At 46.0% G+C, this 26990-nt stretch overlaps 1 protein-coding gene across 12 annotated transcripts in view; it reads right to left on the bottom strand.

Moving 5' to 3' along the window:
- Positions 1–26990, bottom strand: part of KALRN (kalirin RhoGEF kinase) — a gene marked incomplete at both ends in the record, with an annotated part of 686722 nt that overhangs the window by 230697 nt on the left and 429035 nt on the right. For all 12 annotated transcript variants that reach the window (XM_080696283.1, XM_080696287.1, XM_080696289.1 and 9 more), the window contains 6 exons: positions 9911–10013; positions 13804–13946; positions 15360–15461; positions 15873–16063; positions 17640–17751; positions 22643–22735. In XM_080696283.1, coding sequence (XP_080552409.1) covers positions 9911–10013; positions 13804–13946; positions 15360–15461; positions 15873–16063; positions 17640–17751; positions 22643–22735 — 744 coding nt within the window. The remainder of the gene's footprint in view (positions 1–9910; positions 10014–13803; positions 13947–15359; positions 15462–15872; positions 16064–17639; positions 17752–22642; positions 22736–26990) is intronic.

Below are 26990 nucleotides of genomic sequence, written 5' to 3'. Positions count from 1 at the left end.
CACAGACTCGCCCCAGAACCCATGGCCGCAGGTAACATGGGCCATGTCTTACCCCACAGCATGCTCAAGAGGCTCCGAGCTCCAGCTGAAGTACCGTTTCAAGCCACCGCAGCCCACCCCATGTGTGCTCAGCTGCTCTGGCTCCACCTGTTGCTGGCTAGCAAAATTTCTGTTTGAAGTTTCTAAAGGAGCTAATGTTCATACCTGTTGGAGGAGCTTACCTCCAGCTACCATGCTCCAAACATCATCCCTAGGCACCCAGGAACTAGACTCTTGAAGAACATTATTTCCCAATGTCTGTCCCCCCTATTCTTAGCTCTGACAAGTGGATTCAGTCATTTTGTTTTATTCTGCATGGAAGCAATTTTTTTTTTTAAATGGCCTTGAAGGAGAACCAGGTAGATGATATGCAGAGGACTCCAGTACAACCCTGCCCCAGAAAGCTGCCTCTTCTCTCTGTAGCTCCAGTCTCCCTGTCTCGCTCCGCCCTTCCCCCACACTACCTCCTTTGTCCCCAGAGCAGCAACAGCTTGTGGGGCTGGAGGTGTACTCACTTGGGGCGTGTTCACCTTGGACTGTCACCAGCTAATCCACTTTAACATCTCTGGCTTGCTCTCAGATTTGCTGGCTCCGTCCACCAAGATTTTAACAACAAAATGGAAATTTCAGTTGGTGCCAGGCTGCTGCGGGGCTGAGCTGGTTGCGGAGAGGGCTCCTCCTAGGCAGCTCCCAGGCAGGGATCAGTCCGGTCGCATCCCAGTGCTCAGCGTTTGGAGCTCAACGCTCCGAATCTGCTTGGAAGAGCCTGGGGCCAAATCACACCCCCACCAAGGCCACTGCGTGAGTCACCAGGACTTGGTATCAGGAGTCTGTGATAGGGGTTGATACTTGCCACACACCAGACCCAGAAACACTGGACTGGGCTCTAGGACCACGTTGTCATTTATTCTGGGTCACTGTGGATTCCCAGGGACAGTGTGGGGATGGCACAGGGGTACTAACAGTGCTTGTTTTCTCTTTTGAGGATCAACGAGCTGAACTCTCAAAGCTACTACAAAATTTAGCTGCCTTTAGCTGGCTTTGGGACTCTGAGCAAGTAAGTTACTTTGTTTCTTTGAAACAGGATGGAGGAGAGCCAGATGATCTCTGGACTTCTTTGTTTCCCAAGACTCTTTAATTACAAATTCCAAAGTCCCCCTGAATCAAACCTGGCTTTTGGCCACCCTTGCTGGGCTCACACATCGATCTAATCTTCTGGCAGATCATGGACTCTTTCTGTAACAGATGCCTGTGCAGAGCCACCACCTGGCACAAAGAAATGTTGTGCAGGGCCCAGATCCTGAGCACCAGGAGAGCACCCAGGTCTCAGCAGATCCACTGCTGTTTGGCCAGCTACTCTCCTACCACTATCTTCTATGAAATGTATTCACTTTCTCAGATGATTGGCAGTTTTAATGATGGGTTTCTCGAGGGAGCTTTTTGAGCTCTAGAATATAAATGAGAATATTAAGTGAAATAATGCCATTAGGAGAGGCTCTGCCCGGTGACCGTAGGCTGCATTTTTCGGTGAAGTGTATTTCATATCGTTGGTGGTATGCAGGACTGAGTCAGCCATCCACTATGCAGAACTTTTCCTTTAGAGGAAAACCTGTGACCTCAAGTCCTCAGCCTTTATTGATGGGTTCTGAGAAGCCACCACATTGACTCGGTTGGACTTTGTTGAGGATGGAGTTGTGTGTCTGGAAGGTGACAGAGAAGCCTGACAGAGGGGGCTCCGGGCCACCCGGAGACCCTGGGCTTCCCTGCTCTGTCCTTGCCCATCTCTGCCACCTACACCCCAGCCCCGCCAGTCACCTGGCCATGGTGAGTAAGAGCAATAGAAGAACTGTACTAGAAAAAAAATATTTTCAAGCCTAGTCCTGGGTTTAAATGATCAAAAAAAAAAAAAAAAAAAAAACAACAACAACAACAAAAAAGAGGAGTAAAACTGGAAACATATTTTAGAATTAAAATCTTAAAGTAGAAATGGCATTTTTCTTACTTTGAGGGTGACTACCAAGAGGTTAAAAACCCCCACAATCCTCCTGTCATCTAAGATTTATATGGCAATTATAATTTAATGTACTGTCAGGCATGGGCTATGGCAAAGAATCAAGATTAGGTAGCTGATGAAGTTCAAGTTCAGATCTATCCACTCTAAGCCCTGGTCCTGGGCAGGGCAATTATACAGTCTTCCCAGGTATTTACTTAAGGGCTGGAAGTGCTCTACTACAGCCCCCCCCGCCCCCCCCACTGTAGGATTATTTTAGGAGCCTGCAGACCTACTGAGTCAAAAGGCAGTTCTAAGAGTGATGCAGAATCTTCCTTGAGACCCCCATGTGCTCCTAAGGGCTGGTCACTAGTGGGTAGTGAGACTGTCCAACGAATATAGCTGAGCAGAACATGCTGCCACAATGCTGGGGACCTAACATGGGGGGGGGGTCCTCGATGGTTCTTTTGTGTGTGTGTGTGTGTGTGAGGGGTCTGGGGATGGAACCCAGGGGCATTCTGCCTCCGAGCTACACCTCCAGCTCTATTTTTATTCTTTATTTTGAAACAGGGTCTCACTGAGTTGCAAAGGGCTTCACTAAGTAGCCAAGGCTGTCCAAGAACCGTGATCCTCCTGCGTCAGCCTCCCAAATGCTGGGATTACAAGTGTGAGCCACCACGCCCGGTTTCAATGGTTCTTAAGAATTTGTTAAACCAAGCGTGGTGGCACACACTTGTAATCCCCGTGCTTGGGAGGCAGAGACAGGAGGATTGTGCAGGTTCGAAGTCAGCCTCGCTGGCTTAGGAGACCCTGTCAAATAAAAATATAACAATGGGTCTGGGAGTGTAGCCCGGAGGTAGAAGGGTTTCCAGGAACCCCAGTACCACAAAAAAAAAAAAAAAAAAAAAAAAAAGAATTTGTTAAGTGCAAAATATTACCTAGTACAAACTTGGATTTTTACTAGTCTCAATGCTGCTGAGTTTTCATATTTCCAGATGTTTGTCTTTCTCTTGTGGCAAGCCACAGATCACTGTGTTGCAAAGGGCCTCACTAAGAAATTCTAGAAAACACATGGTCTCTTTTCTTTTTTGGGGGAAGGATACAAGAGATTGAACCCAGGGACATTCTACCTCCAAGATATACCCCTCAGCCTTAATTACTTTTTATTTTGAAACAGGGTCTCACTAAGTTACCAAGGCTGGCCTCAAATCTACAATCTTCCCTTTTCAGCCTCCCAAGCACTGAAATTACAGGTGTGGGCTCCTATGCCCAGCATGTTGCTTATTTTCTTGCACAGAAATGCCCTGTGGTCACCCAGACAGAGACCTACCCTGAGCCTCCTGTATTCCAGGAAATGGAATGTCAGATAGTCCTTCAAAAGCCCTGGAAGGAGAAACCCTGCCTTTATCATATAGATGAGGAGACAGAAGCATAAAACGATGGAGTGACCTCTCAAGGTCATGAGCTGGCTGGGGTTGAATCTAGACCCGATCTTGAGATTTATCGCCTTTCCACCATACCATCTTTCTCCCTTGCAAGCTGTGGTTGCTTTGGCACCTGCTCAGATCCCCCTTTCTGCCAGTGCAGCCACGCCCCGGTTCACGGTTCTCACATCTGACACAAAAAGTCAGGCCCCTTGCCTAAGGAAGGACAAAGCCCCTCTGATTCCTTCTGGGGGCTCCAGGAGAGATGGGACAGGGCTGGATACCAGCTGAGACCACACAAACATTCCCCTCTGCTCTGTCTCCCCAGACCATGCCCTGCCCCAGCACACCTCACGAACACACACAGGAATCTTGGTTGCAGACTCCACCTCTCAGGAGTCCATCCAGAACACTTCCTTGGAGTAGCTCTAGGAGCTCAAGAAGCTCTTTGTTCTCTGGGGCTACATTTTTCTATATATAACTCATTTCAATGAAGAGGTTTCTTTTTTTTCCCTCAGCGCTCTGGCCCTTATTCACACTGGTGCCCTAGGGAGAATAATTTCTTGTATTTAAGAAACCAAAAAAAATTTAAAAAAATTTTTTTAAATCTCTAATGCTACTAGTAGGAGACTAGGAACACAATCCTCTCTCTTTCTGGATGTCTCCCTTCCCTACTACAAGAGTGCAAGCTGGAGGATGGCGGGTGGGCCTCGGGCCTCCTCTCATCACTGCTGTGCTCCCAGCATGGAAGGTCGGGCATGCGCAGAGGAGGAATGAAGAGGGCGGGGCTAGGCCCACACCACTGCGCCATCGCAGGGGCTGCGTCATCACCAACGCACCAAAGCAAGGACTTGGTTCTCACCAGTGCACAAACACCAGGGTAGGCCCACACTGCCACCCCATCACAGGGGCTACATCCTCACCGATGCACCAAGTCAAGGGCTGGGTTCTCACTAATGCACTAACACCAGGGCTAGGCCCCCACCACCACGCTGACACCAGGAATATCCCACACCAGTGCAGCCAGTGCAGAGGCTACCTCCTCACCATCTGGGTCCTCACGATGCACCATTGCAGGGCCAGGGCCCTCTCTCTGAAACCACCTTTGCATCTAGTGTCCTGCTATGTGTTCCCGGTGTCCACGTGCCAGATGGCTTGGGCTTGAGGGGAGGTCTGTTCTCAGCAGGCTCCTATGGCCAAGCTGCTTCACCCTTTGTTACAGGCATCATGCCATGGCCTGTCTTCAAAGCAGCAGCGATACTGTAGGAATCTTCTGACTGTGCCCTTAGTTAGGCTCTCCCCATCTCTGACTAGGTCTTCCAACTCAGTAAAACAAAATTTTGGTCATGACCAAGTAATTACATGGATTTGACAATTCAGAGTTTAAAAACAGTTAAGTAAGCTCCTCACACGTCCAGGCAAGTCCCTGTCCCCCTTCAGCACAGGGGCGTCATGAGTCCCCCCCATATCTTAGGTCACATTAGCTCGATACTGAAGTTCCTCATTCGAATCACCTGTCAGCCTGGCATGTCTCAGCAGTCTTTTTCCTCTGGCAATTTTTGCAAAGAACAGCACCAGGAATTCAAGTTCACTCCAGTTTCCCTTTCTCCTGCTAGCCTGGACACATTTAGAAACTCATCATGATTTTTGGATAGAGAGTATTCCTACTAGCATGGGTCTGTAATGTTTAATCCAATAAATATTTATTGAATGTTTCCATCATGCCTACCCTAAATATACACACTGGGCCTGTCACAGTGCAGATGGCCACTTTTCTACCATTAGCTGGGAATATATGGCAGACATGCTTTGCCACCACTTTATTCAGCTTGCTTAATTAGAATTCTTTAATTGTAGATAGCTCTGACATGCGGTTGCAAGGCCTTGTCATTCAATGATACTCATACAGGTAACAGACTCCAGTGGACTGTCCTGCTCAGAGTAGTGTGAAGATGTTCCTGGTTGGAACAGGGAGGGATTCAGATTATTAAGGGACAAAGTAAGTGTGTCCATTTGCCTTCAAGAAGTAATATTTAGGCATAGGACTGGCCCGAGGTGGAAGCTAGTTATGCAGACCTCTTGGAGGGTTGAATGAAAGCCACTCTGGGAAAGCTATTACTGCCATTTACTTACGGAGGCAAGCCTCTAGGGTGTGTCAGGGGTTCATGAAGGATTCTGAACAGCAGACTGCTTCCTCGTCAAGTGAAGACTTACAGCTGAAGCCAAGAGTCTCAGCTCCTCTGCTAGCGAAGAAAGTGTTCATGTTTCATTTTCTCAAGACTTTAAAGAAAAGTCAAAGAGGTACCTACACTGGGTGGGAATGAATGAGAAGGTGAAGGGAGGGGCTGCATATGCTTAGTCTGGCCAAAAAGCAAGAATGTGGAGGAAGCCACAGAAGGTTGTGTTTATCCAATAACACTGAGAGATGTGGCGAATGCACTGGAACAAATAATTTATATTTAAACCATGCCAGAACACTGGGATTGGATGACACAAGAGAAATTCTAATGTACACAAAGTAGTCCTACCCCCAGGTTACTAAGTCACCTGCCTTCCTAAGATCAGGCTATGATAAAGGCAAGCAGGTTTTCTGAGCCAGCGCTGGACACACCTACTGAACAAAGTGCACCAAACGTGGGGAGAGTCCCGCACATATCTGATCTCGATCAAGCAGCTGTATTCATATCAGTTAGGTCATATGTGTAGATTGTATACAAATATAGATGCCTCGTTTTATTTACTTTTATTTCATTTTATTATTATTATTATTTTTAAAGTACTGGGGTTTGAACCCAAGAGCATTCTATCTCTGAGCTGCACCCCTCCAGCTTTATTTTTTATTCTTTATTTTGAAATGGGATTTAAATAAGTAGCAGAGGCTGGCTGCAAACTTGTAATCTTCTTGCCTCAGCCTCCCAAGAACTGGGATTACAAGCATTGCCAACATGCCCGACTTTGATGCCTTTATTTATTTATTTATTTTATTTATTTATTTATTTATTGTGGTACTGGGGATGGAACCCAGGGGCATTCTACCTCTGAGCTACACCCTCAGCCCTATTTTTTATTCTTTATTTTGAAACAAGGTCTCATTGAGTTGAAAAGGGCCTCACTAAGTAGTAGCTGAGGCTGTCCACAAACCTTGATCCTCCTTTCTCAGTCTCCCAAATGCTGGGATTACAAGTGTGCACCAACACACTCAATTTAGATGCCTCATTTTATATAGAAATCATATACTAGAGCAAATCCAGAGGAGGGCAACCAGAAAATGGAAGGGTCTGATAATATAATACTATAAGAAACAGCAAATCTTGAGGACTTCTAAGCTGAAAAGAAGTTTGGAGAAAGATCCTCCCAGTCTGCTAAAAAGTTGGACACTCCTATTCACAAGACCTAAACCTTTGCTTCCCTTCTCTTAAGGGTGGAAATTAACTTTTACTGGATGTCTAATAGTTAAATATGTTCTACTTCATCTTCCCAATGACTCAGTGACATGGTTATTATCATCTTGTCTTATATACTAGGGAAACTGAGGCATGATAACATTTGCAACATCACTCAGGGAGTATTAGAGCTGGGATTTGAACTCGGGTGTGTCTGAACTCTTTCCCCCACACCATAGCATACAAGTACATGGGAGGCGATTGGGCCCTGCAGCTCTTCAGGTGGGTCTTTTGTGGCCCTTTAATAGTTTTTATTTCTTCATCTACCAGCCCAATGGTGCCACGTAGCTGTAATTTTTCTCCATCAGAAGAGGAAGAATGGGGTGCATTTTAGAAAGCCATTGTTAAAAGGACCCCGAATCCTGGGAGGTGTCTCTGCCCTACCCCCACCCCACAGCCCTCCTCGTTTCTCCTTCTGTTGAACACACATCAGTTGACTGAATCAGCCCACCATGTTATTTTTATTTTCTTCATAGTCTGTTCACCTGCCCACTTGGAAACTGGGGTTCCCTGGCCTTCTAGAACAAACGGAGGGGACTGTTACCCCATTGGTAACATCTATGGACTCAAGATACCAACAGAAGATTTCACGGGTGATGGGAAGAGCGGGTCCCAGAGGATGTGGGGTAGGGGTGGGGGGCTGCCACTGCTTTGTGTCCGAAGAATGAGGACATCTTAATCACAGAACACGTACACCAGGAGACTCTATATTTCATTTGGACAGTGTGACTGTTCCTGAGTGATTTTTCAGGTTGTGTATATGGAACACAGAATTTCTCACCATCTCCCCACGAAGGGAAGATGAAGGCCAGAGAAGAGGCCAAGTTCTCCAGCTGACTGAAGCTTTCTGCTTGGGGGTAAAGAAGCCCATTAAAAGAATAGAATGTTTAAAATACACCAAGTGCTATGTACCCATATGTTCGCATCACTTTTAACCTAACTATGATGTGTAATTACACCAACAGAAGTATTTAAAAAATAGAAAGTGCGCATGTTTTTAGCTGCTTTCAGGCCACTGGTTTCAGCTGCCTCTTAGTCCTGTGGTCCCGGAGACCTGGCTCTGAGCACCCTCTGTTCATTTACTTTACAAACATCTCCTGAGCCTTTCCATGTGCTGAAGGCCAAGTGCACAGCAGTGAAACAGACAGACACAGCCCCTGCCCTCATCAGGGACCCACGGCCTGGTGTAGAGACAGACAGAAAACGAGAAATCGCACGAAGAGGGAATCACACTTGACAAACAGCCCACCTCGCTCTGCAGTATCCAGCAGAGCGCCCAGCGCGTGGTGGGTGCTTCACGGGACTATGGCTGATGTTTCTGAGGAACGCACGGACAGACTGACCAGCTACATGAGTTTTAGCATTGGAAATTCAGTACTCTGACTTCTAGAGTAAATGGGAGACATGACCATGAGTCAGGAGGTCTGGGTTCTAGTTCCTGCTTGTCCACTAACAACTAGAATTTTCTTAGCTGAGTCACCCAGTCTCTTTGAGACTCAGTTTCCTCATTTGCAGGAAAAGTACGGGAGCCAGGATTATAAATACTTGTTGTCAGCGATTTTCTCAACTGGCCTCACTTACTTCGCCAGAAAGAAAAGGAACTGTCCTAAGACAAATGGGCCTAGCAGGGGGGACGCCGTCTACATCAGGGCTGCTGGGATGATGGATTAGCAGCTGGAAAGGATGAAGCCCCTGGACCATGGAAATAAGACTGTCTTATTTCCATGAACATGGGCAGTAGGGGATTTAACTAACCATCCACTAAGTGTTTAAAAAGGAATACTTTTATTTAGAGGGTATTCTAGTTATATTGCTACACAACAGATCAGAGGAGACAGGAAAGTACAGAAATAGTTTTCCCTGTTTGTTTTCATAAATGAAAAAAAAAAAAACCCTAATTTTCCATCCACTCTGATAGTTAAAAAAAAATGGCTTGGAAACATGAAGGCAGCTGTCAGGATTACCTTGAATGTCCTTGGACAGTGGTCTACTAACGCGCGGTCAGGGTGATCTGGTGCCATTATCGCAGCAGGTTTGGGGCACGGTTCCCCCACTGAGGCCTCAGTGGCTTTTCGCCCAGTAAGAAAAAACTAGAAAAAATCCTAATGAATGCAGATCATCTTAAAAAATACCCATAACCCAGAAAACTAAAATGAAGTAAGGATACAGCCTGTTGCCTGAAGCTGAAGGAGCAGGCCCAACTATTAGGCTTTGATAAACTAGGGCCGAATGGTCTTTGGAAGCCTCTACCTTTATTAATACAGTTACTAATGTGCAGCAAAAGGCCACCTGGTTCTCTGAGTCAGGGGTTGCAGATGCCAGGGGGCTGGGACAGGGACCCTTTCCTCCCTCTGGATAATGCTGCGTCATCCTTCATGCAGCCTGAGTAAGTACATGAAGTCTTTGTAGTTCCCCTCCTTGCCCTCCCCCTCAGCATGCTTAACTTTGGCTTCCTTGCTCCAGGGTGTGGCAAAGCAAGCGAGTGGGCTTTGCTACAAGATGACTACATCCTTCCCATGCCCCTTCCTGGGCCTCCTATTTCTCAGGAACTGAGCCCCCAGTGAGCTGGCCAGAGGAAGGCATCATCAATCCACTAGAGTCTCTTTGGGTAAGAGGGTCCTACCGAGTAGCATCTATGTGGCCATTTCCTAGACCATTGGTTTTGGTCTAACTTTGAGATAAGCCCCATTCAAATCATGATAAACAGGAGCCAGTTGCAGCCACTGGGGTCTCAGGAGGCTAGCCCAACCTCACGCTCTCTGAGGTCCTCTCTCCTGGCAAGCAGAGGGGGGCATCTTGGAGAGAGCAGGAACCCAGCATCTCTCACTATTCACCCTTCCACTTCTGTCTGACTCTCTCAGTGTAAGCATCTGGCCCTGGGCTTTACCCTTTGCTGTAGACAACTGGCTCCTGGGGCTTGGCTCCAGAGTGGGAGGAATCCTGAGGGTAACTCTCCAGGGGTAGTTAAACCAAAAAGAAGTCCTAGGGGAAGGAAGGTTGGGAAGCCATCCTACCTTGTCACTGTCCACTGTGTTCTGAGAGGTCCGAGAGGCAATGGAGATGGTGTCTGGCTGACTGCTTCCATCTCCCTGGCTGTCAACATCCTCTACTCCATCCCTGCAGGAAGGAGAGAGAAAAAACAGGGGTGGGGGTGGGGGGAACCACTGTGGGTTGAGAGCACACAAGGATTTCAGCTGGGCAGGCAGAGCAGCACCTCAGCATTTCTATCAGGGATTTGCCTGAAATTATCCTGCTGAAGTCACCAGCGCTAAGTGATTTTTGATGATAGCACCTCTGGCACTTAAATAAATCATCACTCTGTTGATAATCAAATGCAAAATGAACTCTTCCCTGTAATTCCTCCAGCCCGTACTATAAAGGGAGTTTTGCATATATATGCATATATATTATACATATATTTTACATATATATTATACATATATTTTACATATATATGCATATATATATATAATGTGTATGTATGCATGTATGTATGTGTATTGGGAATGGATCTAAAATAGGCAGTGGGAAGATACATATCCTACTTAGAACCTAGGCTTCTATCCAGCTGGCATGGTCATTTACAACAACCTCAGAGTCCAGGGTACAAAAGAAACTTTTTGCATGTTGTAACTTGGCGGGGGCAGTTGGCTTAAATACTGGCCTATAAAGAGAACAGAATGGATGAGATATTTTCCTTTTTTAAAGATGGGGTGTTGCTGTGTTGCTAAGGTGGTCTTGATTTCTGGATTCAAATGGCCCCCCAACCTCAAACTCCCAAGTAGATAGGACAACCAACCAGCTTCTCTGCGATAATTACTTATCAACACAGAAGGTCAAGCCATTTTCTTGATACTGGAGAACAGTCACAGAATCCACAGCAGCTTTTGAGCCAGCTGTGCTCTCTGGTGCCTGATTAAGAGTCTCCTGATGCACTCCTGGCATCTGGACCTATTTCCTGGCCCCAGGTCTATACAGCTGTGACACCCACTTTCAACTCTCCACTTTAGAAATAAGCCCCAATTCTGTACTGAGCCCAGGGCCAGCAACCAGAGGGACTGCATGTTTGGTGACTGCTGAATGGTCTGTGTCAGGGAAACCTTGGAGATGTGGGCTGTGGTTAGTGAAATTAGCAGCGGAAACCACAGATCTTCCCAAGGGCACTTTTATAAAAGTCACACCCCTGATGCAGCTTGTAGCAAAATAAGAGCATCAAGAAATGGGAACTTGATGTCCAAGAAGCTTATCCTCTTGGCAAAATGCCATGATAATACATCTGCCTCACAGAGTCTAAACAAGTACAATCTGGTGGCTGTGTGTACATGGACATGAGTGTGCAAGCAGATACCCATGTGCGTGCATATATGTGCATATAAAGTATCTACTCAGTAGAAAAGTGTTTTCTCCCATGTAGAACATTTCTAAGTTGACCGCTCTCTCCCCATCTCTTATGGGCTTGGGAAATGCCAACTTACTTTAATAACATAAGCCACACAGTCGTAGGAAGGAAAATCTGCTGTAAAAAGAAATTATGTGACGCATTTCGAATCCCCAAATAAAGGACTTTTATATCATCTGTTGTTTGGGATTATCTGGGCCACTGTCCTGCGCCATTTGTAGACATTCGAGAGCTGGCTGTACTTTCTGCTTCCTGCTTTTCGGCCCACGGAAGGCCCTTCTGGTCTTCTCCAGATGAAGCCAATTCTGGAGGGGAGGGGGGCTCCTCCAGGAGTGTGGGTGGCATCCCCCAAGCCAAACCACTCCTCCATAAACTCTGTCCCCATACCCAGGGCGTCAAGCCAATGGAAGCACAGATTGTCTGGCTATGCTCTACAGAGGGGGTGCGGTTTCTTCCCCTCCCACAAGGACAAGAGGAAAGGTGGGGGCAGAGAGAAGACACAGCCTTCTTGTGTTCTACAAAAACTCCAACCCTCCTACTCTAGGAAAAGGAGGTTACTCACAGAGAAGCCCCTGCTGCCCTCAGCTGAGCGGCTTTCCTCACATGGTCCTGGACAACTGTTCTTTTTAATGGTTTCTTTTTTATCTTCTCTGTTAAAGCAGGGGCTCCTTAAAGCAGGGTTTCTCCTGTGCTTAAAACTAAATCTACTCATAACCTGGATTCTGGAGGTGGGTATGTGAAATAAAAATGACACCACCTCCAGTATAGTCCTAATTAGTTCTTTGCGTTCAGGAGGGGAACTTAACCGGGGCCTGTGGATCTTGGGTTCTATCTCATGGAGACATCTCTGTCTTAGTCATAGCTTTTTGGGGGTTACCACCTCACTCGGGACTAACGGTCCCACTTTGTAGGTCCTGTAGCAGCTCCCCATCCTTCTTGCATGATTGGCACCACAAGATCAACTAAATCCTCTGGATTCATTTCATTTGTGAATAGTGTGTTGGGTGGGGGGTAAAGAACCCGTTAGTACCCATGACCATCGTCTCAGAACTCTGTTTCTACTGTATTTTTTAAAAGTAAAAAAAATTGTTTTGTATGTTTTCCTTTGATATGCCCTCCAACAGAGTCATTGTCAGTGTTATGTGTCACATGCAGACTTGAGAAAGAAATACATAAGGGAACTCCAGTGAGAACTGCAGTTAGAGTGCTACCCAGCCACCTGCCCACCGCGAGTGCCCGGGTCTTCCCTACTGTCACATGGGCCCAAACAACCAATACTTCTTTCTTTCTTTCTTTCTTTCTTTCTTTCTTTCTTTCTTTCTTTCTTTCTTTCTTTCTCCTTCCTTCCCTCTATCCCTCCCTTTCTCTCTCCCTCCCTTCTTTTCTTTTTCTCTTCCTCTCTTATTTTCTCTTTTCTTTTTTCTGGTACTGGGGATTGAACCCAGGGGCATTCTACCTCTGAGTGTTATTTTACCCCTAGCCCTATTTTATTTTGAAACAGAGTCTTGCTAAATTGACACAAGCCTCACTGAGTTACTGAGGCTGATCTCAAACCTGTGATCCTCCTGTCTCAGCTTTCCAAGTACTGGGATCACAGGTGTGCACCACCATGCTCAGCTACAATCTATTCTTATCAATGGTTTCCTCTCATTTTCTTTTTTCTTTCTTTCTTTTTTTTTTTTTTTTGCAGTGCTGGGGATTGAACCCAGGGGCATTCTACCTCCAAGATACACTCCAGCCCTATTTTATATTCTTCATTTGGAAACACGCTCTCACTAAGTTGTAGAGGGCCTCACTAAGTAGCTGAGTCTGGCCATGAACCGCGATCTTCCTGTCTCAGCCTCCTAAATGCTTAGATGATAAGAGTGCACCACCATGCCCAGCTGTAATAGTTTTCTATCTTCTTTACTGAAGAAATAGAAAGTTCATAGCTCAACTCAAGTCCCCTTTCTTTGAAGTCTTGAAGTATTTACTAGTCCTATGGATAGTACTTGTTTTTGTCTAACAACTATGTGTAAAGTACAACTGTTCTGGAGGTTCTGGAGGGAATCAACTCATCTTTATTTATTTATTTTTTTTGTACTGGGGATTGAACCAAGGGTATTCTACCCCCAAGTCCTTTTTAATTTTAAAACAGGGTCCTCCTAAGTTGCTGAGGGTCTAAGTTGCTTAGACTGGCCTCAAACTTGCGATCCTCCTGTCTCAGCTTCCCAAGTACTGAGATTACAGGCATGCACAACCATGCTTGGCTGGGGATCAGCTCATCTTATACTGCCGTTTATCTTCTTGTAGCACTTAGCGTAGTGCTTATCAAACAGGAGGTACTCAATGCAGTTCTGCTTCAGTAACTGGAGAGATGCTTAAAGATGAGATAATTCACCACAGGTGAAACCTGTGGGCCCTCCTAGAGAAAGTGTACGGCACATGCTCATTAGAAGCTAAGGGTCCCCCATTTCTGCTCCTGGAAGCATATGAGGTGGGCAGTGCTGAAGGGAGGGATGCGGTTACCTCTTACTATTGTTCCTCAGTTTGGCTGGTGTTTTGGGGAGCTGAATTGGCTCCTTTAAAGCTCCTTTCAGGTGAATGATCCGTTCTTGAATCACTTCTCGAATGTTTTTGATCCACTCCTGCTTGGTTTCAATGTTGGAAGCCTGGAGTGCCACAAGGAGAAAGCATGAGAATCCCAGCTCCTACAGCCCTGTCCAAACCATTCTCAACCCTCCTCCTGCAGGCCTCAGCTACTGTTTTCAAGGAAGTGATACCAACTGTTTGGAGAGTTCATTTCTTTTTTTTTTTTTTTTTTGTGGTACTGGGGGTGGAACCCAGAGGCTTTCTACCTCCGGGCTATACTCCCAGACCCATTTTATATTTTATTTGGAAACAGGGTCTCACTAAGTTGCTGAGAGCCTCACTAAGTGGCTGTGAGGTTGGCTTTGAACCTGCGCGATCCTCCTGTCTCAGCCTCCCAAGCGCTGGGATTACAAGCGTGCGCCACCATGCCCGGCTTCATTTCTTATTTTATACTAGTGACTCTTCAATCCTAGGAACATACTTCTCCTAGAACACAGCTATGACTTCAAGACTCAATGTAGATGGTCAGGAAGAATTTGTAATCTATTTCACAACCCCTAAGGTACTAGCTAATTCTGATGTCTACCCAGGGCCTGGTGCTGCACCTAGAGGCCTCTGCTGGGCTGGGGATTAATACTTGAGATATGAGATTCTGAAGCAGTCAGGGGCACTGGGAGAATAGCATTGGAAGGCAGTGCCATTTGCCAGCCGGCATGGATATATGCTGGGCTGTACAACATTACCACAGCTGTATAGGCTGGTACCGGCTGGAAGTCAGTCCTCAGTTTTTAGCCTGAAAAACCTGTTCACCAGAGTCACTGCTATTATTTTATGAACATTCTGTCTGCCTTGATTTCTTTCTTTCTTTTCTCAGTGAAGGTAGACCATCTATGCTGGCAATTCTGAGCGAACAAGCGATGAGTACATGACTCACAAGCAAATGGCCAGTGGGAACTGCTCTGCACGATCCCAGGCTACTGCTCCCAGGAGCAGGGGCTCGAGGCCTACGTGGCAGCCTGGAGAGCTGAAGTGACTGTCCTCCGACCTCATGTTAGAGTGATTTACTAGAGCTCCTAGAACACAAGTTCCCAGAGAATGAGGCCCATCACCTAGTGGCCGTCCCCCATCGCACCGGGCAGAATACCTTAGACGTGAAAGGCCCTTAGGAAAATGATGGGTGAATGGGGAGTGAATCGAGGTGGCTTTTGTCAAAGGGCCAATTATTATTCTTGCCCCTGGAAGGGGGCATGTGCACAGAACAAACATAGTTGAGAGGGCCTTGTTTTGCCCGCTTCCCTCTATGGACTTGAGTGGAATATTTGTCTTTGAGATTCTGAGTGTACTTCTCAATACCCATGTGCTCATGCCATTCCCGAGAGGCCTGGTGGCGCAGCGGTCTCCAGGCTCTAAGTTTTAGACGTCACATGCCCTCATCTCTTCCAATCCCCTCCTCCCCCAAACCTGGTCTGGCACCAGCAGAGAGCAGTACTTACTTTGAGCACTGTTTTGTTGTCTGAGGATGGGGTGCGCCCAGACCACAAGGCGAATTTGCAGGGGTCGCCCTCCACGTGCTCGGTCACACCCAGCTCTGAGGTCTGTAGATAGGAAATGCCTGTGAGAGGCGGGGGAGGGGGCAGTGGGGAGGCTTAGGGCTGGGGTGGGAAGGGGAGGGCAACAAAGAGGAGGGGGCCGAGGGAGGGGCTTCTGTCAATCAAACTTCCACAGACTAGTATTTCCTTTTCTACCTGGGCTGGAAGGACCTGATTAGCAGGTACCAGGGAGGGACGATGGAAGAGGTGCTAAAAGCAAAGGGAAAGAAGAACTCTGAACTCTAGGATGCAAAAGAGGGAGGTGAGGGTAGGGACTCTGGAATAGGACCCAATTGCATTCATCCAGGAGGGCCTTGGCGTGGAGGCAAGGAAGAGATGAGCGGGCGTGTCCAGCCCTTCCGGCCCCAGGGTTCTATGAAAGCAGGGGGTCCTGTCCTGCCCCACTTGCCCACCTACCAGTAGCTTGTTCTTGTAAACATATTTCGTGTGTCCTGAAGAGTCTTTGATCTCCTTGCTAAAAACCAAAGAGATCTCAAAGAGGAACAAGTGCCGCTCCCTCCCCTTCCGGATCAGAGACTTCGGGTCCCACACTTGAAAGGCGTCCTGGAGAATCAACTCCCCCTGTACATCCAAGTTCTCGTCGAACCCTGGAAAAACACCCACGTCTGCCCTGTGGAGTGTCCCCAGTGTGGCGGTGGGGACACACCCTATTCCCCCTTGGAGAAAGGCTTCCCTAATTGTTAGCTCTCAGCTCCATAGTGCTTTTGATTTTTTAGACCTCAACACAAACATGTCTACAGAACTGCAATCAGATTCCCCTCCCGTCCACTCCCTGCACCAAGTCTCCTCTATACACAAGCAACATCAGTGGGCTCTCTAGCAAGGGTCCTAAGCCACCTCCCCCATCCTACCCCCATGAGAGAGGGACCTGGGGCCTCCCCCAAGGTCAGATCCCATAGTTCCTTCTTCCTCCTCCTCCAACGGTTTCTAACTTGGAGCTCTGAGTGTGGCTGCAGACAGACACGGGCTGATGTGGTGTCTTGGCTTTACTCTACTAGGTCATGGTGGTATTTTTCATATTCCGTGCCTAGGACTCTTTCCTTTGATGGTTCCTGAACAGTGTGGTGCACACGCTTTCAACAGTTTCTGTTTATACCACTCTAAGTCCTTATGAAGGTCTCGGAACTTCAGTGTGCATAAGAATCAGCTGGATAGTATGTGGAAACCTGGATTCCTGCCTGGCCCTCCCCTCCCAAGAGATTCTGACTCTGCGGGTAGGAGGTAAGCCCAGGAATTTATACTTCTGACCAGCTCCTAGCTGCTGCTGCTGCTGCTGCTGCTGCTGCTGCTGCTGCTGCTGCTGCTGCTGCTGCTGCTGCTGCTGCTGCTGCTCACAGACCATACTTGGAGTAGCCAAATCCAGACTATAGATAGGGGACTGACTACAGGAGCAGGGTACTCACAGAGGAGGATGCCCTGGGCTGGTGGGGGGAGAGGGAAGTGGGTATACACATAGAAGAAAGAGGTGGAGAAATTGTGGCAACAGCAATATATTTAGCTGATTGGTGCCTATACTTTTCTTTTTCGTGCCTGTTTGCCAGCCAAGACTGGAAGTGTTAAGTCTTAATTCATCTATCAAATTCTACCCCAGGAGGGCTGCTCTGCCCATCTGTCCTGAGTGTGAAGACCACTTTATTTGATCCTTGCTCTCTAAGGATTCTGGATCATCAGGCTGGGCTTTCCTAACCGGCTGGGAAAGACAAAAGGCGGGTTGCACAGGAATGCGAATATACCAAATGCCACTATACAATTAGCAATGGTTACAAGGTAAATTTATGTTATGTATGTTTATGTGTATTTTACCAAAATAAAAAAGAAGAGGAAGGTGGAGGAGGAGAATAAGAAGGGCATAATTTTTAAGACACTAGTGTGTGCATGTGCATCAGAATTTCTACTTATGCTGAAGACCTACGTGGGCAATGCAAATGACATGCAGATTAGCAGGACTGCAGTGAGTCAGGGCTAAGGCACAGTTATAGGAAGGATGATGGTCTGTCCTGGGCTAGCTCATGTCCTGGGCTGGCAGATGTTAGCCAGACTGGTCTGAGTCTCCCCTCTTAGATCTACTAAGGATCTCTCTAACTTCTGTTTCTCGCCGTGTCTGACTTTGTCAAGCTCTCTGGTCTTAGGAAGGGGGGAGGCATCTCCTGGGAGGGCAGCTACCTTCCAGCATGCTGACATGCATGGCGTCATTGGCTTTCTTGGGGACACTGAGCATCACCTCCAGGCCATCCTTGAGCTCCCCTTTCCCTTCTTCACAGCAAGTTAAAAGTTCCTGAGGGGGAAAAAAAAAGAGTCCAGGCATAGTTAGGATCACTTCCTCCAGCTTCCCAACCTCCCACAGTCTAACACATCAAGGATATGACTCCCCGGCTTCCTTCCCTGTAGCAGCTGTCTCAGAGCTATCAAGAAAGTAGGGTGGGGGTTACCACCAAAGAATTCACTCACTATTTTTTTTCCAGGCTGAGCTTCCTAATCCTATCTAGTCTAAATGGCATTAACACACCCCAACTCTCAAATGGAACTTTAAATCAGTAACTAAGGCACTATCGTGAACTGTCCTCCTGGAGGCGGGGATCCGCCCCGCAAAGCACAGGAAGAGAGGTACAGTATTACAGGATCACAAGAAAGAGGAGACACGGGCATGCTGCTAACATGCAGCGCTCATCTCTCTGCTCTCCTACTGCTAACACTTCACAAGCCTCTACTGCACGAAGGATGACTCCCATCATCCTAGAACAACCTGAAGCGAGAGACACTATAGGTTGATCATTTAGGCACTAGGGATTGAACCCAGGGGTATTCCACCTCTGAGCTACACCTCTAACCCTATTTACATTTTATTTTGAAATGGGGCCTCACTAAGTTGCCAAGGCTGGCCGTGAACCTGCGATCCTCATGCCTCAGCCTGCCAAGAACTGTGATGACATGGGTGTGTCACAATATCCGGCTGACATTATAGGTTTATAATATTTCAGAGTTACGGAAGATTTGTAGATCATATGGATGAGGAGTTCCTAACATAGAGCCAACAAATAAAATTCTAGACTAGAGCTTTCACTGTCAGAATAGAACTGTGATGAAGGGGGATGGAGTAATTTCCTCCAAATTACATAAATCAAAGGAGGACATGCCAGGGCTGGAAGACAGACTCCCCAGTCTCAGCCCAGCCCTCATCTCCCCAGGCCCTGCACATGCTGAGGCTTCGTGGAGCAGACCCTCCCCTACTACACGTGGAGCGTATCCTCTCTGACTTCTTCACTGGAGTCTCAGTCATCATCATCCCCCTCTTCTCCAAAATATTCACATTATCTGGATGATAGAGAAGAGATAATTTCCAACCATCTTAGGAATCATAAGACTATTTGCTCTAATAGCTTTTTAATTTTCCTATGAGGATTAATGCTCTTGTTCATCTTAAACAGGTCAAGAGACAGCAGGCAACGTGGATCCGCAGCCCCCACACACTCCTAGAGGAGCAGGGGAGGGGTCCTGGGGGAAAATGGGGTGTACTTCTAGGAAAGAAAGTTTCTTGTTGGATTCAGTCTTGTATATATACTAATGGCAGGCCTCCTGGCAAATAAACTAATGGCACTTGCTAGGGAGAATACTTATCTATGGAATGCTTTTAACAGGATGTATCTGGCCTGGAGGACTTTAAATGGTAAACAAACCTAGACTCTATGACCTTCAAGACATGTCTCTCTGGAATGGGTCATGTAAGATTTGCACTTATCTAAGTAAAAAGTGAGTATATTTATGACCCAAATGGCTCTCTTTAGGATGATATGGTGCTACATTTGGACACCTTGTGTGTTCATCTGGGCCTGATGCTGCAAGAGGGGACTTGGACCTGCCCTGGTAGGCCTGGACTTTCCTCCTGATGCATCTCTGCCTTGCAGTTATTTGTGCCCTTGAAATTAGTAGTAAAACTTTATGCTTGGTAAAATTCTGGGTTAGTGAAAATCTGATATGAAAACCCAGTCCTTTGTGTTATCTTGGGAGCTCAGAGTATCCAAGAAGAGGTAAGCTGCCTAGAGGACATGTTTGGAAAGCCGGAGTTCTCAGTCCTGTCCTTGGTTCCAGGCCCCACATTGCCAGCATTATTTGTTATTAATAAAGAATGATTAAGTATTTACTTATTTCTGCCACCCTGAAGTTCCTGGATGCCCCCACCACTTTCTTAGTTTAACCCCCTTAATCTTATTCTCATACATCATCAAAGGAAAGCCTAAAGCAAAACATGAGAGAAATAAGAAATATGCTTCAATTTGCAACAGAAAACACCAATTAGTTTAATCCCCCAAAGCAATTTAGCAACTCTAACAATCTACCAGCAGAACCAATAAATTCTCCTTGGATCCTTGCTGTAGCTTACGGTAAGGAGAAGCCTCTACGTTTAATTTAGGTTCCAAAGGACAGCTGTAGCAGATTTACAGGAAGAATATTGAACACTCTGACATACAGTTCCACTTTCATGCAAGACCTAAAGTGATGAGCCCTGGAGGATACTAATAATTATATATCAATTTATTTGGAATAAATTTGACCTTAAGGAAAAGATAAATCCCATGTTAGTTATTTATAGTAAAAGCTCAGCAAACTATTTTGCTTTACTCAGCAGATGCTTTGCCACCAAAACATTTTAAATTATTATTTTTAAAAACAAATTTACAACCTCCCTACAATAAAAATCCCTGCTACTGTGTGTGTGTGTGTGTGTGTGTGTGTGTGTGTGTGTGTGTGTGTGTGTGTGTTACTGGGGATGGAACCTAGGGCATTCTATCTCCAAGCTACATCCAAAACCCTATTTTTTATCCTTTATATTTTGAAATAGGGTCTCACTGAGTTGCAAAAGGCCTCACTAAGTAGATGAGGCTGTCTTCAAACCTTGATCTCAGTATACCTCTGAGCTACACCCCCTTTATATATATATATATATATATATATATATTTTTTTTTTTTTTTTTTTTTTTTTTTTTTTTTTTTTGGTGGTACTGGGGTTACTGGAAGCCCTTCTTCCTCCGGGCTACACTCCCAGACCTATTTTATATTTTTGAAACAGGGTCTCTTGCGCCAGCACGGCTGGCTTCGAACCTGCGCAATCCTCCTGTCTCCGCCTCCCAAGCGCGGGGATTACAAGCATGCGCCACCACGCCCGGCTCCCTTTATATTTTGAAATAGGGTCTCACTGAGTTGCAAAGGGCCTCACTAAGTAGCTGAGGCTGCTGGCAAACCCTGATCCTCCTGTCTCAGCCTCCCAAAGGCTGGAATTACAAGTGTGCATCACCACACCCGGCTCCTGCTACTTTTATCTGTTCACTTCTCAATGACTTGCACTGTACCTCCCCCGAAAGCTCTCCATTCCAGAATGAAGGCCCAGAGCCCACCCTTCTGGCTGTCTAAAGCCAAACACAGGGACACATTTCACCCTCCAGGCACCTCCCTTGTCTGTGTCACATAATTCAACCAAGGGGACCTCAGCCTTATGGTATAAAAAGGAGAAGGGGAAAGCTATATTTCTTTTGAACTGTATCTTCATTGATTTAAAACACTGGCAGTGTGGATGGGTGCCAGTAATTTTTATTTGGGGTGGGTCTTTTAAATTCATAACATCACCAGTGCTTGCAAAGGCTTTAATATATACAAATTTAAACCTACAAAAATAAAAATTAAAATGTCTATTAGCACAAGAAAAATAACATAGGAGGACTGAGCATTAATCAAAATAGGGAAAGAGAATATAATTATGTACAGAAATCCAGGCTGGCGAGAATTTACTGTAAATAAACTGATAATCAAAGACAAAGAGCCCCAAAGCTCCAGTAGCTTAAAGGTAAAAAGAACACCACTTTTTTTTTTTTTAAAGGACAGAGATTGAACCCCTGTTGCACCTTAAGAGGATTTCTGAGTCTTTACCAGGAAGCTTCAAGAAACATAGAAGCAAAAGCAGTTGTTCCCTGTTCTGCATGTGGTCATTTCTCATGGTTCTCAATAAAGACCAAGACTTGATGCCCAGCTGTAATCCTCCATGCCATTCTGCAGGGCTGGGAGCAGAAGCCCTGCCGTGTCTCCCTGTCTTCTTAGAGAAAGTTGGAGGAAAAGGGCTGAAGGGAATGGACAGGGCATGGCCCTGCCCTGACCCAGAGGACAGAAGAGATGGCCAGAGCACCTCCACCTTGCTCCTCCCACCGTGGAACCACAGGGTGCTAAGCCAGGCAGGCCTCGTGGGCTGGGCAAGGTGGGCAGCCCCGTGTGACTGCAGGCCCTAGAGTGGAAACCAGACTGGCTTTCAGGTTCAGTGAAGCTAGAATATCTAAGATTCTTCAGGCATTTCTAAAAAGGAGATGGATCTCGTCCGATTTTCTCTGAAACTGATCCTTCTTTTAACATATCCCTCACTATCCCTTTATCCTTTGCATTAGACTATCAGCAAAATAGTCAAAAGGAGAAGAAAACTTCATCCTTACATTTTAGGACTTAATAGAGATTGATGATAATATTCATCTCTCTATAATATCAATTTCTCTGTCTTCCTGCAGAGAAATGCCATATTTTCAGTGTCGTCAATGTATCCTTAAATGAGAAGGCTCATGCCAAATGACTTAGTGTCTTACATAATTTGTTTATTTGACTTTTAAAGAAAAGCTTTTTAAAAGGAAATCCAGATCTCTTGTTTGGCTCTGGAAAACGCCCCAACACATGGGACGCTACAAATACAAGATGCCACATGCTTCAGTATATGCCCTTGGATCATTTCACTCAAGAACCTCATGGTCTTGACAAATACTACTTAAGGCAATGTCCATAGACCCTGATCCTGGACTCCATCCAGAGCAGGCGCCGCAGGTGGAATCTGCTCAGGAGGGAGAGACAGGAAGATTCTCAGAGCCAGCCAGCACTGAGGTGGCAATCGCTAAGAATTGCACAATGGTGGGTGGAAGTGAAAATTAGTTACCACTTTCTCCCCTGCCCCCCACAAGCATCTGGAGTTCCACAGGACAGGAAATGCAGTCTGAAGTCAGCAAGCCTGTGTGGGCTGACCTCAGAAGCTCTGCTCCAGACAGAAGAAGAGTGTCAGGTAGAAGTGTTCCCATCTCCAGGGCCAAAGCTCAGACTCCTTTGCTGCCCCAGGCAGCATGAATCTGGAGGGGAAGGGGAGGTACCTTCAGGAGCAGCTGGTACTTGGTGATCCTCTGGACAGGCTTGATTAGGTAGGAAGAGATGGAGTTGGCCAGACCATGCCGCTGCTGTATCTCCTAGAGGGATGAGAACAGATTCAGTGAGACAGAGTGTGTGTGTGTGTGTGTGTGTGTGTTCTGGAAGGAGGGAGGCAAGGGCGAGAAGAGGGGAGAAGAGAGGGAGAGGCAGACGATCGTGAGAAAATGTTCTTGGGTAGGGACAGAAGGTAGGAAAAAAACCGAGAGAGCAAGGTGTGGATAGAGAGGAAAAGCAAGAGACAGCAAAAAGGGAGAAACTTTTGACAAAGAAGTAGGTTTATGAAACAGAAATAGACATTAAGGAAAAATAGTGAAAGAAAACAAGGAGTGATGAGGTGAGTAGCAGGAAAAAGCAGGTGTGAAATGAAATAAATCCATAGGTGGGAGATAAAAGAGGGACAATGAGAATCAAACACAGACAACGAGGCTCTGGTGTCTGGTTTTTTTTTTTTTTTTTTTTTGTGGTACTGGGGTTCCTGGAAGCCCTTCTACCTCTGAGCTACACTCCCAGACCTATTTTATATTTTTGAAACAGGGTTTCTTACGCCAGCGCGGCTGGCTTCAAACCTGCATGATCCTCCTGTCTCCGCCTCCCAAGCGTGAGGATTACAAGCGTGCGCCACCTTTCTGGTGTCTGTTTGGATGACCCACGACCCGTGATTCCTTAGCCCCGCTCCCTCCCCACGCCCTCTCCACATGCTAGGCAAGGCCTCTACCACTGAGCTATACCCTCAGCACTTTTTATTTTGAGACAGGGTCTCACTAAATTGTCCGGGCCTGCCTCGAACTTGTACCTCCTGCTTCAGCTTCCGGAGTAGCTGGGATTACAGGCGTGTACTACTGTGCCTGCTCCTTAATCTCCTTAAAATAGCATAAGGATATGTTTCATTTGTCTTCAGTGCTTTTTTTTTGGGGGGGTGGTACTGGGGTTCCTGGAAACCCCACTATCTCCGGGCTACACTCCCAGACCTATTTTATACTTTTTATTTGGAAACAGGGTCTCTTAAGCCAGCACGTGATCCTCCTGTCTCCACCTCCCAAGCGCAGGGATTACATGCATGCACCACCATGTCTGGCTGTCTTCAGTGCTTTTTAAATTGAACACATTCAACTTAGGACTGTCACCTTATTTCTTAAACATTTTTTTTTTTTTTTAATTGTGACCAGTGGCACATCCTCAGGTCTCCTGAGCTGAAAATCAGGGAGTCATTTTTAGCTATTTCCCCTCCTTTTCCATGGACAGCACCCTCTGCACTCATGCTCAGGCCAAGGCCTCGGCCTGCAGTAGCTGCTGGTGCCTCTGGTCTCGCCTTTTAATCACCCTTTATTTCATCTCCAAATGATCGCGTACTCCCCAAGGTCCAAGTTATGAAGATCACAGATGGTGTATGCTAGCCTCTGCCTTCAAAAATATAGTCTAGTCAAGAATTTTAGCCGGGCGTGGCGGCGCACACTTGTAATCCCCGCGCTTGGGAGCCGGAGACAGGAGGATCGCGCAGGTTCGAAGCCAGCCGTGCTGGCGTAAGAGACCCTGTTTCAAAAATATAAAATAGGTCTGGGAGTGTAGCCCGGAGGAAGGAGGGCTTCCAGGAACCCCAGTACCACCAAAAAAAAAAAAAAAAAAAAAATATATATATATATATATATATATAGTCTAGCCAAGAATTCTAAACTCATATAGACTAGACAGCAACAAAGAATGGAAGAGGACGTGTGGCAGCCAGTGAGAACTGAGAGAGGTCACTGGCTGCAGAGTGGTCTGGAGGTTTGTGGAGACACCCCCCTGGGGCGCAGTGGATAGATAAGGGTTGGTGAAGTGGAAAGTTGAAGGAGTGACTTTTTCTTTTTTTCTTTTTCTTTTTCTTTTTTTGTGGTAATAGGAATGGAACCCAGGGGCATTCTACCTCTGAGCTACACCCCAGCCCTATTTTTTTTTAAATAAAGAATTTTTTTAAACAAAGAATTTTGAAACAGGGTCTCACTGAGTTGCAGAGGGCCTCACTAAGTAGCTGAGGCTGCCGGCGAACCCCGATCCTCCGGTCTCAGCCTCCCAAATGCTGGGATTACAAGCGTGCGCCACCACGCCCGGCTAGGAGTGACATTTTCTGAAGGGAGAACATCAAACATAAAGTAGACAGGCTAAAATAACTCGTGTATTTAGAAAATAAAGAGGACCAAACCTGAGTGGTACAGAGGATGTATGCTCAAGTTCTAGAAGAAGCAAAACAAAACAAAACAGAAACAGTTACCTTATCAAGATTGGTTAGGATGAGTTTAATGGGATTGAGTTGAAAAAAGGAGGACTTGATGGGAAGTTTTTTAATGACACAACATTATATACTTTAAAGAGAAGAGGCACATGGTGATGGCAGTATTTTAGAAAGGGTAATAGGGAGTAGAGGTTGGGGACATAGAAACAGAGACAAATTGGGAGGTTATTGCAAAAAGCCCAGGTGTATAAGTAAAAAATCACCATCTGCCAGGAGTGGTGGCGCACGCTTATAATCCCCGCTCTTGGGAGGCAGAGACAGGAGGATGGCGCAGGTTTGAAGCCAGCCGTGCTGGCTTAAGAGACCCTGTTTCCAAATAAAAACTATAAAATAGGTCTGGGAGTGTAGCCCGGAGGTAGAAGGGTTTCCAGGAACCCCAGTACCACCAAAAAAAAAAAAAAAAAAAAATCACCATGATGTAAGTTCACTACTCCACTTCCAAGTCATACCAAGAAAAATGAAAATATATGTTGATGGATGGACAAGCCAAGTGTTCACAAATTGATGAGTGGAAAACAATATAGTATGTTCATAGGATGGAATGTTATTTGGTCATAAAAAGAAATGAGGTACTGATGCATGTAATGATATAGATGGACCTTGAAAACATTCTGCTAAATGAAAGAAGCCAGAGGCAAAAGACACTAACCACAAGATTCCATTTATATGAAATTTCCAGCCAAGGCAACTCTAGAGTGACAGCAAGTAGGTCAGTGATGGCTGGGAGTCCAGGGCTCGGAGTGGGGATGCTGTAAACAGCTAAAAGGTGTAGGCTTATTTATGTTTTTTGTTTTGTTTTTTCTTCTTGATACTGGGGATTGAATGCAGAGTCATTCAATATCCAAAGTAAATCCCCAATCATCATTATTATTATTGTTATTTTGAAACTGGGTCTCACTAAATTGATGAGGGTCTTGCTAAGTTATTGAGGCTGGTCTCAAACCTGTGATCCTCCTTGTCTCAGCCTCCGAAGTACTGACATCCAACAATTTATGGGAGGAATTCAAGTTTCTGTCGATTCTGATATGATCAGAATGGCCATCACTGCTACAGTCTGTTTCTCACTGAACTTTCCTTTTTTTTTCCTTCTTCTTCTCATTTTCCCTTTCCCTCTTCTGCATCCCTTGAATCTTGCAGTCACCCATTTGATTCTGTTCACCTTATGGCCAATAGGTCGCTCTTTGGGAGCACCAGCACTAACTGGTGTAGTGTAAAACTGTGTTCTCTTTATAATAATAGATAACAAGAGACTGCTTTTTTAAAGAGAGTATCTCTTGAGGGCTTAAAGCAGATGGTTTCTACATGTAGAACTTAGAGAAACCTGTTCGATGAGATGAAAATATGCTATAGAACTATGCTTTCTGAAAGAAAAGCTTTGGGAAAAAAACATAAAGGTTAATTACTCTCCCTGGCCAGACTCAATGACTGCTGGTTTTCTGGCTTCTCCAATAATGTATAGGCTGATAGTGTGCTTCACTGGAAATGGGTGGAAACTCTGGGGGTTCATCTAACTAATCAGCCAAAGTCTAGAAATTGACTAGAAGCACGGAACAGAGGACAAGGGGACATAAAGTGTAGCACCAGGCATGCAGATGTGTACAGAAATGACTGGGTGTTCATTTCTATACACTCAAGGGTGGAGGGAGGTGCATGAAACAGGAAGGTGCTTGGTTGGCTTGTCAAAAGGCAAACTCTTACAAATGCTGCAGCAGAGACACAGCACAATGCACGCATGAGGAGGATTCCTGCAGGGAGCAGCATTTGACCTTTAAAGGACAGGAAGAATTCTGAAGAGTGATGTGTGTATGCAGGCACAAGTCAGGGGCACACTCTATACTCAGAGGAAAACAGTGAGCAAAGAAAACACAGATGTGTCTGAGGCACGTACAAAGAACAGGGCTTGTATGTCTTAAAAATGCTAAGTGGAAGACAGGGCACAATCCATTGAAAACTTCAAAAATTATCTGGATACCTTTGATGAATAATTAACCAGAAACAGCTTAAGGAAATACATTAGCAATCGA

Source organism: Muscardinus avellanarius (genome assembly GCF_963383645.1).
Source record: "Muscardinus avellanarius genome assembly, chromosome: 5".
NCBI classification, from domain to species: domain Eukaryota; kingdom Metazoa; phylum Chordata; class Mammalia; order Rodentia; family Gliridae; genus Muscardinus; species Muscardinus avellanarius.
The sequence above is the reverse complement of the archived record's forward strand: the minus strand, read 5'-3'. Positions and strand labels throughout refer to the sequence as shown.